This window comes from Petaurus breviceps, unplaced genomic scaffold (genome assembly GCF_028583685.1).
Source record: "Petaurus breviceps papuanus isolate PSGF00001 unplaced genomic scaffold, PetGlider_PUasm1.0 90591, whole genome shotgun sequence".
NCBI classification, from domain to species: domain Eukaryota; kingdom Metazoa; phylum Chordata; class Mammalia; order Diprotodontia; family Petauridae; genus Petaurus; species Petaurus breviceps.
The window spans coordinates 2,476,517-2,490,481 of NW_027187280.1; the positions used below are offsets into that span (position 1 = coordinate 2,476,517).

General features: G+C 42.6%; 1 protein-coding gene across 1 annotated transcript in view; it reads left to right on the top strand.

The window, feature by feature from the left end:
• The first annotated feature begins 1,745 nt into the window (after positions 1-1,745).
• FAM83D (family with sequence similarity 83 member D) overlaps positions 1,746-13,965 on the top strand; it is a 30,344-nt gene continuing 18,124 nt past the window's right edge. The window contains exon 1 of the mRNA XM_069063558.1: positions 1,746-2,290. Within this exon, the coding sequence (XP_068919659.1) occupies positions 1,820-2,290 (471 nt within the window). The 5' untranslated portion in view covers positions 1,746-1,819. The remainder of the gene's footprint in view (positions 2,291-13,965) is intronic.

Here is a 13,965-nt window from a genome sequence, read left to right on the forward strand (position 1 = left end):
GAATCACATATATAGGAACGTCTCATTATGGTGGTCTCTCAGGTGGTGACCTAAAGTCTGGTGAGGGGCAGCTAGGTGGCACCGTGAATAGAGCAATGGCCCTGAAGTCAGGAGGACTTCAAATCCAGCCTCAGACACTTAACACAAAACTAGCCGTGTGACCTTGGGCAAGTCACTTAACCCCAATTGCCCTAGCTTCCCCCTCCAAAAAGAAAAAAATAAAGTCTGGTGAATTCTGTTTTATTTTTACCCCTCCTTATGATGCTGATTAAGAACCAGGCAACTCAGTCATGAGGAGTTGTTTATTTTATTACTTATAATGCAAAATGGAACTTTTGGGCCCTGAGACAACTGGTCTTTTACCATTATTCTCATCCAAGGACAGTGTATTTCCAAAAGAGTTGCAAAGGGCAAAGGTGGGAAAGAAGACTGGATGGGGGAGACATCAGAGATGGGACGGGTTAAGCTGGCTTTGCTCTTGGTTCTGCCACATTACTTGAGTTTGACTGAAGGAAGGTATAGGTTTCACCCAGCCCAGATGAGGGGAAGCCATTTCAGGTGTGGGTGATGATGTAGGATGTCTTGGGAAGAAAGCTTAACTCCAAAGTCAGAAGACCTGGGTCAAATCCTGACTTTGCCACCTGCTATACAGGTGGGACCTTCAGCTCATCAACCTCTCTGTAGCCATTTCCTCATTTCCAAAATAAATTTGTAAAATAAATGGCTGCTTAGGTCCCCTTCAACTCTCTTTCTAAACAGGGATAAAGTTCAGTTTGGCTGGAATGCAGAGCATGTGAAGAGTTGTAGGTTGGGGTTGGACTGGAATGCCGGCAGCAGACAAATCCTCCCCATTTGGAGAATTTGGCAGCACTAGTTGAAAGTGGGGACATTGAGTCCAATCTCTACATTTTATAAAGGAAAAAAAAAACTGAGGCCCAGAGAGGGGAAGTCCTTCCTTTGTAAAATGAATGGAGGGACCAGAGGATTTCTAAGAGTCCCTTCTCTGTCTGTGGTCCAAGCACTTCCTCCCTGGGTGCTTGCAGACTTTAAAGCACCATCTGAATGTCATTTATTATTAATTAGGAATGGAGCAGGCCCTCCATTCTCTGAACACTTTTCCACTACGGGCCTATGGTATGTACACATGAGGCTCCTAAGGGCAGACAAAATCACCGACAATCACTCTCTGGCTTAGGTTGGGCGGGAACAGAAGAAGCTCCTTGGAACCAGCAGGGTGCGCCCCAGTCACTCTCCGGGGCAAGGCCTGGGGTGCCCCGAGCTCCTGGAGGAACCTCTCCGGAGCGGTAACTCAGTGCTTGGCAGAGTCCGGTTTCCTGGGTCTTGCGGCCTAACATCGGCTACCAGCCCAAAGTAGAGCCTGGTCCTCTGGACCCCAGGCTCTGAACCCCTAGTTCAGTCCGCTCTGCACGCTCCCCTCCAAACCTGGAGGAGGATGCACAGGACAAAAGCAGCTCGCGACACGGCTTACTGCACGAGCCCTAAGCTTCACCGGCAGACCGCGTTGTGGGTGCGGGGTCCGGAGCCGTTTGCAGGCGGGGCCTCGGTTTCCTGGCCCCGCCTGGTGTCTCCTCTCTACACGCGCTGACTTGTGCTAGAGCGAGTTTAAAATCAGCTAACCAACCGCGGGCTCCTGGTGGGCGGGGCTTGGCCGCCCTTGCTCTGGGCGGGGCGGTTCTTTGACCAATGGTTGGGCCGAGTTTGAATTTAAATCCCCATTATAAAATGAGGGCCGGGAGCCGCAGCCCCAGCCCCGGCTGGCCCCCGGCAGTTTCTCCTGCTCCTTGCTGGCTGGCCCGCCATGGCTTCGCCGTCCCAGCTCCTGGACGACCTGGCCGCGTCGTGCCTGTCCCCGCGCGGCCCTCCCAACCTGCCCGAGCTGTACAGCGAGGCGCAGCGGCTGGCCGTGGAGGAGCTGGTGACCGGCGGCCGAGACGCCTTCCTCACTTTCTTGCGGCGGGAGAACGTGACCTGCTTCCTCTCGGAGGAGGAGATCCAGAGCATCCTGCAGGCTGCCGAGCGGCCCCGAGCCCGGGGGGAGGACAGCGCGGCCGAAGAGTCCTTCACCTCGTCCCAGGACTGCTCCTCGCTCACCTACTTCCCCGAGCAGTCGGACATCGAGCCGCCCGTGCTGGAGCTGGGCTGGCCCGCCTTCTATCGCGGCGCGTACCGCGGCCCCACCCGGGTGGAGGCGCATTTCCAGCCCTGCTTCCAGGACTCGCCTTATGGCTGCAAGGACGCGGTGCGCAAGCAGATCCGCTCGGCCAAGGAGGTGAGCCTTCGGGCTGGCCGGGCCAGTCTCCGGCCCCGTCGGCTCCGGCCCCTGGGAGAGTAGAGCTCCCAGGCCACCCCGAAGCGACTCCTGAAGCCTCCCTTTGTCTAGGCCGGCGCGGGGGAAGTGGTAACCCCCCTTTACCCGAAGGGGAAACTGAGGCCCAGGGCTACAGAAACAGCTAAGGACCAAGGTTTCCGGGGTCCTTTCAGGAATCCTGGCCTTTGGGGCTTTGCTGGTGAAGCTTCCAACACCTTGTTTGTGTTCATAAATGGCTCACGAGAGGCCAGATAGAGTGGGAAATGCGGACTTGCAGTCATGGGAGACCCGGGTTCGGATCCCGGCTCAGACACTTTTCTTTAGTAAATCACATCTCTGAGCCTCAGTTACTTTATTAGTAAGAGGAGGATAATATTTGCACTTCCATCCTCACAGAGTTGTGAGGAAAGCACTTTAAAAACCGTATAGCATTGTCCACGTGCAGTGGTAATATTCTAGCTGTCAGCCCTTTGCTCCCACCTTGGGCTGCCGAACCCCCCCTGCAGGACCCACCAAAATTTTCCACTCCTGACTTCAGTTTATTTCTGGCTAACTTTTTTCTCCAGCACTGAATTATGGAAGGACACTGTTCCCGGGAGAGAAAGAGAGTGTGACCATTCTGCAGCCCCTAAATAACACTGTAAAACCCAATTCAGTCGCTCTAACTAAGGCCTGTTAAATAAGCTGTTATTCTTAAGAAGACAGCATTCCCTGTTAACCCCAATCAATCACTGAGCATTTAAGGGTTATTATGTGACAGGTGCTGAGGATAAAAACATCAATTTGAAATGAGGATATCTAGTAATAACTGAGGTTCCTGGATCTAGAGAAGTGGGGAATAGGGAGCTGTCATCAAGTGATGCTGACCTCTCATTTAAACAAGTAAAAATTACTTTCATAGAATTAATGACCTTACTGGTACTAGTTTCTCAGAAAATAGGGAGACTGCTGCCAGATAGATCAGACTAAGCTGTCTATTTAACTTTTATGCCCAGGTTCCTTTCTTGCAGAGACTAGAAAAATACCAGTTTCACTTTGTAAAATGAGGTACAAGAGGGGAAAAGGAGCCATTACTGCTTTCTTCCATCCCTTTCCACAACTCCTCCATCAATTAGAAATGTACTTGGAATTCATTTTCCCCATCCCCTCAACTTATTGGTTGTTCTCATGTTACTATGAATTGCTTTGTTCAGCCAGAGGGAAGGTATTGGTTAAGTCAATTGAGGTAAATTGAGGCAGTCAGAGATAAGTGAAGAAGGACAAATGGTAGCAGGAGGGCTACATACAAAAAGGGATTTGAGAGGGAAAAAAGTTGTGCCTAGACCCTGGGGGAAGTCAGTGACTTGAGTTTGCCACCAAGAATGGCCTGAGTACTTCCTAGACCACTGTGGCTGCCTGCTTCAGGTCTTCTTTGGAGGGGAGGGGGGAATATGAAGTAGAATGTGTAAGTGGAAATATTGGTCATGTTATATAGAAATTATGTAAGTGCTCAGGGCTTTCACCTGTAATTGGACATCTAATTGGGCATAAAATCAGTATTAAAAGCCCAAATTTCTCCCAGATCTGTCACTGCCTGTGTGACCTTCTGTAAATTGGTTAAACTCCATGGACCTCAGTTTCCTCATCTCTGAAATGAGAGAGTTGGGATACAGTACTTTAAGATCATTTTCAGGTCTAAATCTGTTTCTCTATATAGTCACATAGCTACTAAGGTAGGATTCAGACCTTGATCTTTTGACTCCAAGTCCAGTATTTTTTCAAGTATGTCCTACTTCCCTTTGAGGGCTACTTGCCTGCCCTGTGTAGAATCTTTATGTATTTGTGTAGTTGGCAATAGTCAAATATGTGACTTCATTTATATCTCTTTACTAATAATATTGGTGATGCTCTTCAGGACTAGACAGTCTAACATTAGTGAGCTGTTCTCTCTTCCTCCATTGTACCTGTGAGGTTACCATTTCTCGGTTGGGTAAACTTTCCTCAAGGTTAGATTCAGCTCTGTGGCAGCCTTTTGGGTGTCTTCCATGCTCTATGTGAGCAAGAACTAACTTGCCAATTCAAATGAGAGCTTGTGGGTTTTTTTTTTTTTAAGCAAGAACAACCTGAGCTCCAAAATGTTTCTTGTGTTTTTCACTATTTTTTTTAAAAAGCCTTGGGTTCTTATCAAAAAGGTATACTCAATGGAATGTGGTCTTGCCTGCTTAAGGTATAGGAAAAACGATCTGGTCTTGGCATTAAAAGACTGGTTAAAATTCTATCTTTGGTGCTTCACAGGTGTGTGATCTTTGACAAGCTAGATACTTCATTTTTCTGGGCCTTAGTTTCTTAATCTGTAAAATGAAAGGATCCCTTGCAGCCCTGACATTCTAGGGGTCTTGGTGTTCCACTGTGCATTTAAGTGTTTGCATCATGAAAAGCACTGCTAGACACTGGAAATGCAAAGACAAAACCAAACCCAAAAAAAGCCTTCCTTTGGGAACCTAAATTCTACTTGTTGGGAAATGGAATGGAAGAGTTATATGTAACATATGTACATATATCCTTGATAACTTGAGAAGAGAGACAACACTAATACCTATGGGGATCAGGAAAGACTTCCCCATAGGAGGTGGCAAATGAGGGGGGCCTTGGAGAAAGAAGAGAGGAGGAAAACTGCATTATAGACACTGAGGGCTAGTTTGTCCAAAAGAACAGTGAGTTTGGAGAACTTTGAGTAGATCAGTTTGACCAAGAGATCCAGTTCATGAGAGTGAGTTATATGTGGAAAAATAGGCTGGAGCTAGATCATGAATGGATAACAAGTAGAAGAATTTGTTATTTATCCAGAGGTAAAAAGGAGCCATCTAAGACTCTTCAGCAATAGAGCAGTAACAGTCAGACTTGTGCTTCAGGAAATTTTGGCAGATGTGTGGAATATGGAATAGAGGGAGAAGAGTTTAGGATATACACACACACACACACACACACACACACACACACATATATATATATATATATACACATATATATATATAGTATATAGTCCAGTTATGAGTCCATTGCAGTAATTCCCAGTGAAAAGTAATGAGAGCCTGAGCTAGGGTTGTGGGCCAGTAAATGGAGAAAAGAGGAAGGGATAGGACAAGACTTGGCAAAGGACCAGCTATGGGGTATGAGAGAGAAGGAAAAATTAAGGATGAACCCAAAGTTAAGAAACTGGGCAACTAGAAGTTAACGATTGGTGCCCTCAACAGAAACAGGAAAGTTTTGACTCTAGGAATGTTAATTTAGGGAGTAATAGATTGAGCTCTGTTGTGAACATGTTGAGTTTGGGATGCCTATGGGACATTCAATTAAGAGATGTCTAATAGGACTTAAGCCCAGGAGACAGACTGGGTCCAGATATAAAAATTAAGGAGCCAGATGCACAAAGATGATAATTGGACCTATGAGATGCTGTGAAATAACCAAGAAAGGGATTTTATAGAAAAAGAACATTGGGCCCAGCACACATTCTTGGGGAACACCCATGACATACATTTGATCCAACACAGGAGACTAAGATGGAACAGTCAGAGAGATAGCAGAAGAACTAGCAGAATGTATTCTCATGAAAAGCCAGACAGGAGATAATACCCAGGAGGAGGAGGTGGTTTTGTTGTTGTTGTTCAGTCATTTCGGTTGTGTGCAACTCTTTGTGACTCCATTTACTTTTTTTTGGTCATTTTTATGGAGGGGGAAGGCAGGGCAGTTGGGGTTAAATGACTTGCCCAAGGTCACACAGCTAGTAAGTTTTAAGGGTCTGAGGCTGGATTTGAACTCAGGTCCTCCTGACTCCAGGGCTGGTGCTCTATTCACTGCGCTACCTAGTTGTCCCTATTTACGATTTTCTTGGCAAAGATATTGGAGTGGTTTACATATGAGGAAACTGAGGTAAACAGGGTTAAGTGACTTACCCAGGGTCACACAGTGAGTATCTGAAACTGGATTTGAACTTAGGTCTTCCTGACTCTAGGCCTGGGCACTCTCTCTAGTGGTTACTGTCTATTTGTTGACTAGTGGGCACTCTATCTAGTGGTTACTAGCAGTTAAGGTCAAAGATTCTATGGTCCTAAATGCAGGCACATGAGCCCAGGTGATCCCTAGATCTAAGGCTGGCTATCAATATGAGGCCCAAATCTTTCTACTCCTTAATAGGCCTGGACATGTAAGTCATCTGTAGTCCCTCTTGCTCTTCCCAGCTTCACATTTACCTTCTATGTCCCTCTCTGAACTTGTTTATTTATACTTTGAACCATATTCAGCAGTTAGCAATGACCTGCTTTGTGCCTAGTTCTCAGTTATATGCCACAGTAGATCATTAGGGTATTGTCCTTATCCTATAAAAAGTTTATAATCTTTTGGGGAAAATAAAGAGTTTCACAATTTAGTGAAAGATTGAGTATCAAAATGTCAGATGCAGACAGTAATTGCTATAAAGGTTCAATTCTGTATAATGACTGTATTGGGTATATGCGGTCTATATACAGAAGAACCAGAGATAGACTAATGTCCTTATTTTAAAAATGTGAGCAACTAGAAAAGAAAGAGGGGTCTACTAAGAACAGGTCATGCCAAAAAAAGCTATTTCATTTTTGGATAGGGTTTTTGAGCTGGTAGATCAGGGAAATGCCACAGATATCGTATATTTTATTACACTATAAATAATGGTAATTTGTGGTTTTCAGAGTCAGTTTGCTGGCTGCAGGGATCAGTTTCTATTTGAGTTGACACGGATGATCTAAGGTCCCTGCTAGCTCTAAATCCATGATCCTACAATTACATTGTAGAGATGACAGGAAGTTGGAAGGGAAACCTAATACATAAAATGACAGAATCAAGATTCAGTGTGATCACAATAAGATCAGAACAAAGGTCTGAAACCAGTAAGATGAAATTTAACATGGATAATCACAGACATTTGTTTAGGTTGTTTGTTTTCAGTGTAGAGTGATAAAAAAACTTGACAGAAGTTGGTGAGAAAACCCGAGATTTTTTTTTCCTTAATCATATTTTATACTTTTTCCCAATTACATGTAAAAATAATTTTCAACATTCATTTTTGTAAAATTTTGTGTTCCATATTTTTCTCTATCTCTCTCTTTCCTCTCTCCTCTCCAAGATAGTAAGCAGTCTGATATGGGTAATATATGTGCAATCATGTTAAACATATTTTCACATTAATCATGTTGTAAAAGAAGAATCAGAACAAAAATCAGAACAAAAAAGAAAAAAGCTACTGGCTAAGTAGCACAGTGAATAGAGCACCGGACCTGGAGTCAGGAGGACCTGAGTTCAAATCCGGCCTCAGACACCTAATACAAAATTAGCCGTGTGACCTTGGGCAAGTCACTTAACCCCAATTGCCCTACCTTCCCCCTCCAAAAAGCAAAAAAAAAAAAAAGAGAGAGAGAACAAAAGGGAAAAACCACGAGAAAGAAAAAACAAAAAAAAAGTGAAAATAATATGCTTCAATTTGCATTCAGACTCCATCATAATTCTTTCTCCAGATGTGGATAGCATTTTCCATCATGAGTCTTTTGAAATTGTCTTGGATCTTTGTATTGCTGAGAAGAGCTGAGTCTATGATAGTTGATCATTGAACAGTGTTGCTATTGTTGTATAGATTGTTTTCCTGGTTCTGCTCACTTCACTCAGCATCAGTTCGTGTAAATCTTTCCAGGTTTTTCTGAAATCCACCTGCTCAGTTGTATTCCATTACTGAATATATTCATATACCTCAACTTGTTCAGCCATTCCCCAATTGATGGGCATCCCCTCAATTTCCAATTCTTTGCCACAACAAAAAGAGCTGCTATAAATATTTTATACATGTGAAAACCTAGGGTTTTAGAAAATGAGCCAACTGAGTGGTGGAAAAGCTATCCCAATCTTTGGAGGCTTAAGTGGGATAATACATAAGAAGGCACATAGTAATACATGTAAGATGGAGGGCTAATAGAAATCTAGTATCCAGAGCATATCTATTCAAAATATCTATTTAAAATATTCAAAATATTACACTTGAACAAGGATGTTGATACACTAAAAAACATAACATAATAATAGCTAACATTTATAAATTCCTACTATGTGCCAAATACTGGGTTAAACACTTTACAAATATTATCTCATTTGATCCTCTCAACAACCATGGGAGGTAGATACTATTATTATCCTCATTTTACAAATGAAGCAAAGCAGGTTAGATGACTTGCCCAAGGTCGCACAGCTAGTATGTGTCTGAGGCTGTATTTGAATTCAGGTCTTCCATCTTCTAGGCCTCTGTTATATTTACAACTCTACTTAGAAGAAACTGGGGATCTTTTCTAGAGAAAGAAATTGGAGAAAACTTAGGGGTAGGGATGCGGGAGTGGGGGTGACAAGGAATGACTGATAACCATTTTCAAATATTTGAAGGACTATAATATTAAAGAGGAATCAAGGTTAATTTCTGTGTCCTATAGGGCAAACCAGTAGATTGAAGTTACAGGGAGACACTCTTTTTTTTTTTGCCTTTTGGAGGGTAATTGGGGTTAAGTGACTTGCCCAAAGTCACACAGCTAGTAAGTGTGTCAAGTGTCTGAGTTCAGATTTGAACTCAGGTCCTCCTGATTCCAGGGCCGGTGCTCTATTCACTGCGCCACCTAGCCGCTCCAAGACAGACTCTTTAATGAAGTTTTATTAATACTGTTTGGGGTTTAAATTTTTTCCAACACATTTCCTTTCTTTCCCTACATCTCCATTCCCCACCCATATTTAGAAGAAAAGAAAAACCAAAACCTTGCAACAAACATGCATAGTCACACAAAACTAATTCCTACTTTGACCATATCCAAAAGATATGCCTCATTCTGCATCTTGAGTATCAGGAGGTGGGAGGTGGGTAACATGTGTCACCATGGGTCTTCTGGAATCGTAGTTGGTCATTGTGTTGATCAGAGTTCTAAATCTTTTGAAGTTTTTTTTTTTTTACAATGTTGTTGATATTGTATGGATTGTTGCCCTATTTCTGTTCCCTTCATTCTGCATCAATTCGTATGTTTTCCTAGGTTTCTTTAAAACCATCCCTTTTGTCATGTTATAGCCCAATAGTATTCCATTCCATTAATATACCATCATTTCTTTAGCCATTTCCCAACTGATGAACACCTTCTTCATTTCCAGTTCTTGAAGTTTCTACAGCACATGGGACCTTTGCTTTTTTCTTTGATATAATCCTTTTTGTTTTACACAACAGTCATTTCTAGATATAGCCTGTGGGCTGCCAGACTTCTTCTGTAATTTAAAAACAGCATACGCACAGGCAGATTTTAGCTCGAAATAAGGAAAATTCCATGTCCCATATCCCAGTCTTCCTATCCACCTACCTGCAATTTAGAGTTGTGCAATGGTGAGAAAAGACTACCTTCTGAGAAAGTGAACTCCCTGTGGTAGAGCAGAAGCAGGTCGGCCATCCTGGCATGATTTTTGTGGGAGGGATTGTCAAAACAGACAACCCCCTAAGGTCATAGAGTCATTGACACTCCCAAGTTGGACAGACTCAAGTAGTGCTCATTTGTGTTTGAGGTGAAAACAACCTTGGTTGTTCAAGCAACCTTGGTTTTCATGAATGGAATGGGGATTTTTGGGGTAAAGAGTCCATTTAGATTGGGGCAGAGATGGAAGACAGTGCTGAGGATGCTATCTCCCAGAAATGGTGATGGTCAGTGAAAGGGAAGAGAGTGTATCCTCTTTACTTCATCTTTGACTCTGTATTAGAGTGGAGTTGAAGCAAGGTGAGGGGGACTAGACAGGAAGGTGGTTGCCTTAGATAATATCACGAGTTTAAAACATTGAGACTGAAGAGAGGCATCATAGAGGGAAATAGTCATTGGTGGCAGTTGTTTGGGAAGAAGGGTGCCTGTAGTTGCATAGTTGGGTGGTTTTATTTTTACCAGACCTGGGCTGTTTTTTTTTGCTGGGTATATGAGACAGGTACTGCTGTATGTCTTCTTTCCTCAATTAAATTGTAAGCTCTGTGAGAGCAGTGCCTCTGTCCATATTTCTTTGAACTTTTCATAGGTAGGTGCTCAATATTTAATATTTTTAACTAAATAAATAATACTTATTTAACATGAATCACCTCTCCTTTCTAAATCAATCCTGGAATGTTCAGAGATGACTTAATGGAGGAGATGTGATAATGTTTCTGCTTTCATAGTGTTTGGTTATAAATTACTTTGCATATATGATCTCATTTGATACAGCAGCCTTGTAAGATAGGGAGTAAAATCCCCATCCTCCTTATTCAAATGATAATTTTACTATTCAGCTGCCACAGCTATTTTCTAAAAGCATCAATGGAGTTGAGAATATGTATTTTAAACTGGTTAGCAGTTTACTCCTTATGGTGACTTGGCCTGTCCAGTCCATATTTTACATAGGGAACCACTACCTCTTTGCTGGAAGATTTTGGGATAGCATCAGCTTCTCATTTTTAAGATTAGTGAAGTGTCAGAAATAAAAGTCCAGATTTTATCAGGTTACATTTATAGTTTTGTGACTTACATGTTAGAGGGAAGTATTGCATAATCTCTCTCCCTTCTTGGTTCCAAGACAAACAAGTGCTTTTTAAGATTATAAGATTTCTCTGTCCAATACTAATAAAACCATTGTTCCTAAACAGATATCTCTATGAACTTTCTTGTCATGCTGAAGCATCTCTATTATTTTGCTACCAAAGGATGCTGGGAGGTTTCCTCACAGGGTTGTTGTAAGGATTAGATGAGAAACTGTGTAGAATACTGTGTATACTTTGAAGCGCTGTGTAAATATGTGTTTTATTGTCATTATTATATTAGTTTCTAGGAAGGAAGTTGAATGATTATACAAAATCCATCTTTCCTTGCTGGTTCCTGTAGCACATTGATCGATCTCAATCTTCTTTTCTCCTCCAATCGCCTCTTAGATTCCATACATGCCCTGTTCACCCTTATTTTTGTTTGTATACTTTGTTTTTTGTTTGTTTGTTTTGGTGTATTGGAAGATTCAGGAGCTGATAAATTAATCAGTTGCTGAAAAACTAGGAAAGAATGGAGATTCTGGAGAAGGAGGAGGGGAAAACTTTGTAAAGTTACTGGTGGCGTTTGTTTTCTCTTTTGAAAAATGCTTAAAGATGGAATTTTGTTGTTCAGTCATTTTCAGTTGTGATTGGCTCTTTATGATTGATCAAATTTGGGGTTTTCTTGGCAAAGATACTGTAGTAGTTTCCTGTTTCTTTCTCCAGCTCATTTTATAGATGAGGAAACTGAGGTAAAGAGGGAGAAATGACTTGCCCAGGGTCACACAGCAAGTGTCTGAGGCCACATCTGAACCTTAGGTCTTTCTGCCAGGCCTGGTGCTCTATCCACTGTGCCACCCAGTTGCTCCAAAGATGGGATAAGGTAACCTGAAAGGAAAATATTATTGGACTCCTTGAAAAGGGAATGAGCTTTATAAAGCAAATTAGGGCTTTCTAGTTCTAACTCATTTTCTATACCCTTGTCAGACCAGCCAACTCAAAATACTTCTGTCATCCAGTTGCTTTTTCCATTTGAGATCCTGCATTTTTCTCCACTTCATTGCTTTAAACATAAGGTCCAAACTTTACCTTGACATTCAAGGCCCTCCATAATATAACCCCACCCTGCCTCTCTACCCTAATTGCCTACTCCAGCCAGATAGGTCTTCTCACATATTTTAGATACACTTTTTATTCCCAATGCCATGCTTTTGTTTCTTTTGCCTGATATTTTCCAGTCTTGCCCTCTTCTGCCTCTAAAATCTTACCCATGTTTCAGGGTCCTGAGGTATGGTAGAATAAGCTCAGACCTAGAATGAGAAAAGGCATTTGAGTGCCTACTTCACCATCTGTTTAGCTGAACTGCCCCAGCTTTGGTGGAGCTGTCAGGAAGTATATGTAAATGCCAGAAGGTCAGGATCTGGTTAAGTTTTTGATTGTTTTATCTGGGTGCCTCCAGTGCCTAGCGCAGTGCTTGGGATGCTCGAAGGATGTCGTAATAAGTGCCTGTGGAATGGAACTGAGCTAGTAAACAGCTGTCGTCCCTTAAGCATTGTGGTTGAGAAACGAGCCCTTTTATAAGATTCAATGCTCCTGCTCTTGCTTCTGTGCATCTGCCCAAACTAGCCACAGAGTAGACTTCTTCCTCATCGATCTCTTAGAATCCTTCAAGTCCTCAAAAAGCCTTCAGGGCTTTGCTCAGGTGCCATTTTTCCTGTGAAGCCTTCCAAGGTTTCTCTATCTTTCCAGTTCCAGTTGTTACTGTTCAGGATCATCAGGAGACTGAAGTCAATGCCACTCTTTCCTTCCCTGAGAAGAGCGTGCCAGAAATGTAAAACCTCTTTTATGGATGCCTGGCTGAATATAGATCAAGGATAAAAGTCCAGCCTCATGGTTTGGGAGGAGAAGGGAGAGGGAGGATGAGTCCAAGGTCAGTAGAAAAATAGGCAGCCTTGCCCTACAATGAAATTTCAAAAGGAAGTAATTGAGGTGTGTGAGCATCTCCTCATATTTATATGCTGTAGATGGAATTAGAGTACAGACTGACAGTTTGGAACAGAATAGTCTGAAAGCAGGCAGTCTGATATAAAACAGTCTCTATCATCTAGTCACATATCCCCTGGGAACTATACAGGGCTAGGGTGAGAAAACTGGGAGAGTATTATCTAAGAAAGAGCCCATCTGTCAAATCTGCACTAACCTAATGAAACAGAATTCTTACTGTTATTTGCGACTGTAATTTTGGTCTGTCCTCTTGGTTAAATGCAAACCAGAATGTATTCATGGATCTTTATTTTGAATATGTTGCCGCCTGAATCAGTATGCACCAGGCAATGGCTCGCCAGGGGTTATAGAATAATAAAACGTAACTGTAGCCTGGCACTTACGACCCTTTACAGTCTGGCTCCATCCCACCTTTCTAGCCCTACTTCCTACTATTTCCTTTCATACACTTGCTTCATCAGTCATTACTAGCAGTTCTTCAACTTAAATCTTCCATCTCTTGCCTCCTCCCTGTATTTGCACAAACTGCCCCCTCAATGAGCTCTTCACCTTTTAGAATCTGTCTTCCTTCAAGGTTTGACTCCAGTACCACTTCTACTTTAAAGTTTTGCATGATTTCCCTCTCTTCCCTCTCTTCCCTCTCTTCCCTCTCTCCACAAATTGTCAGCATCCTCTCCCCCCTCAATTTTCTTTGTACTATACTTAACTGCATGAATTTTGTCTCCCCCTTTCCCTCCTTTGCCCACTTCCTTCTTCTTCCTCCCTCCTCCATAGAGCTCCTTGAGGGCAGGGACTATTTCATTCTTATCTTTATCTCTAACACTTAGCCCCAGTAAACTTATAGTTTGTTTAACTGAACTGAATTACAGAAAAGTTGTATTTTCTGCACAAACATATATTTATTTCTTATAGTTTAAGTGGGGGCCTAAGTCCAGGGCATCTACCACTTAGGAGAAACGTTGAATAGAAGCACTGTATTCTATTATGTGTTGGTTACATTAGGTCCATAACTAACTATTAGAATATCCAGTATCCCTAGAATGGGGGGTTGGGGAGGGTGACATCTTAATTC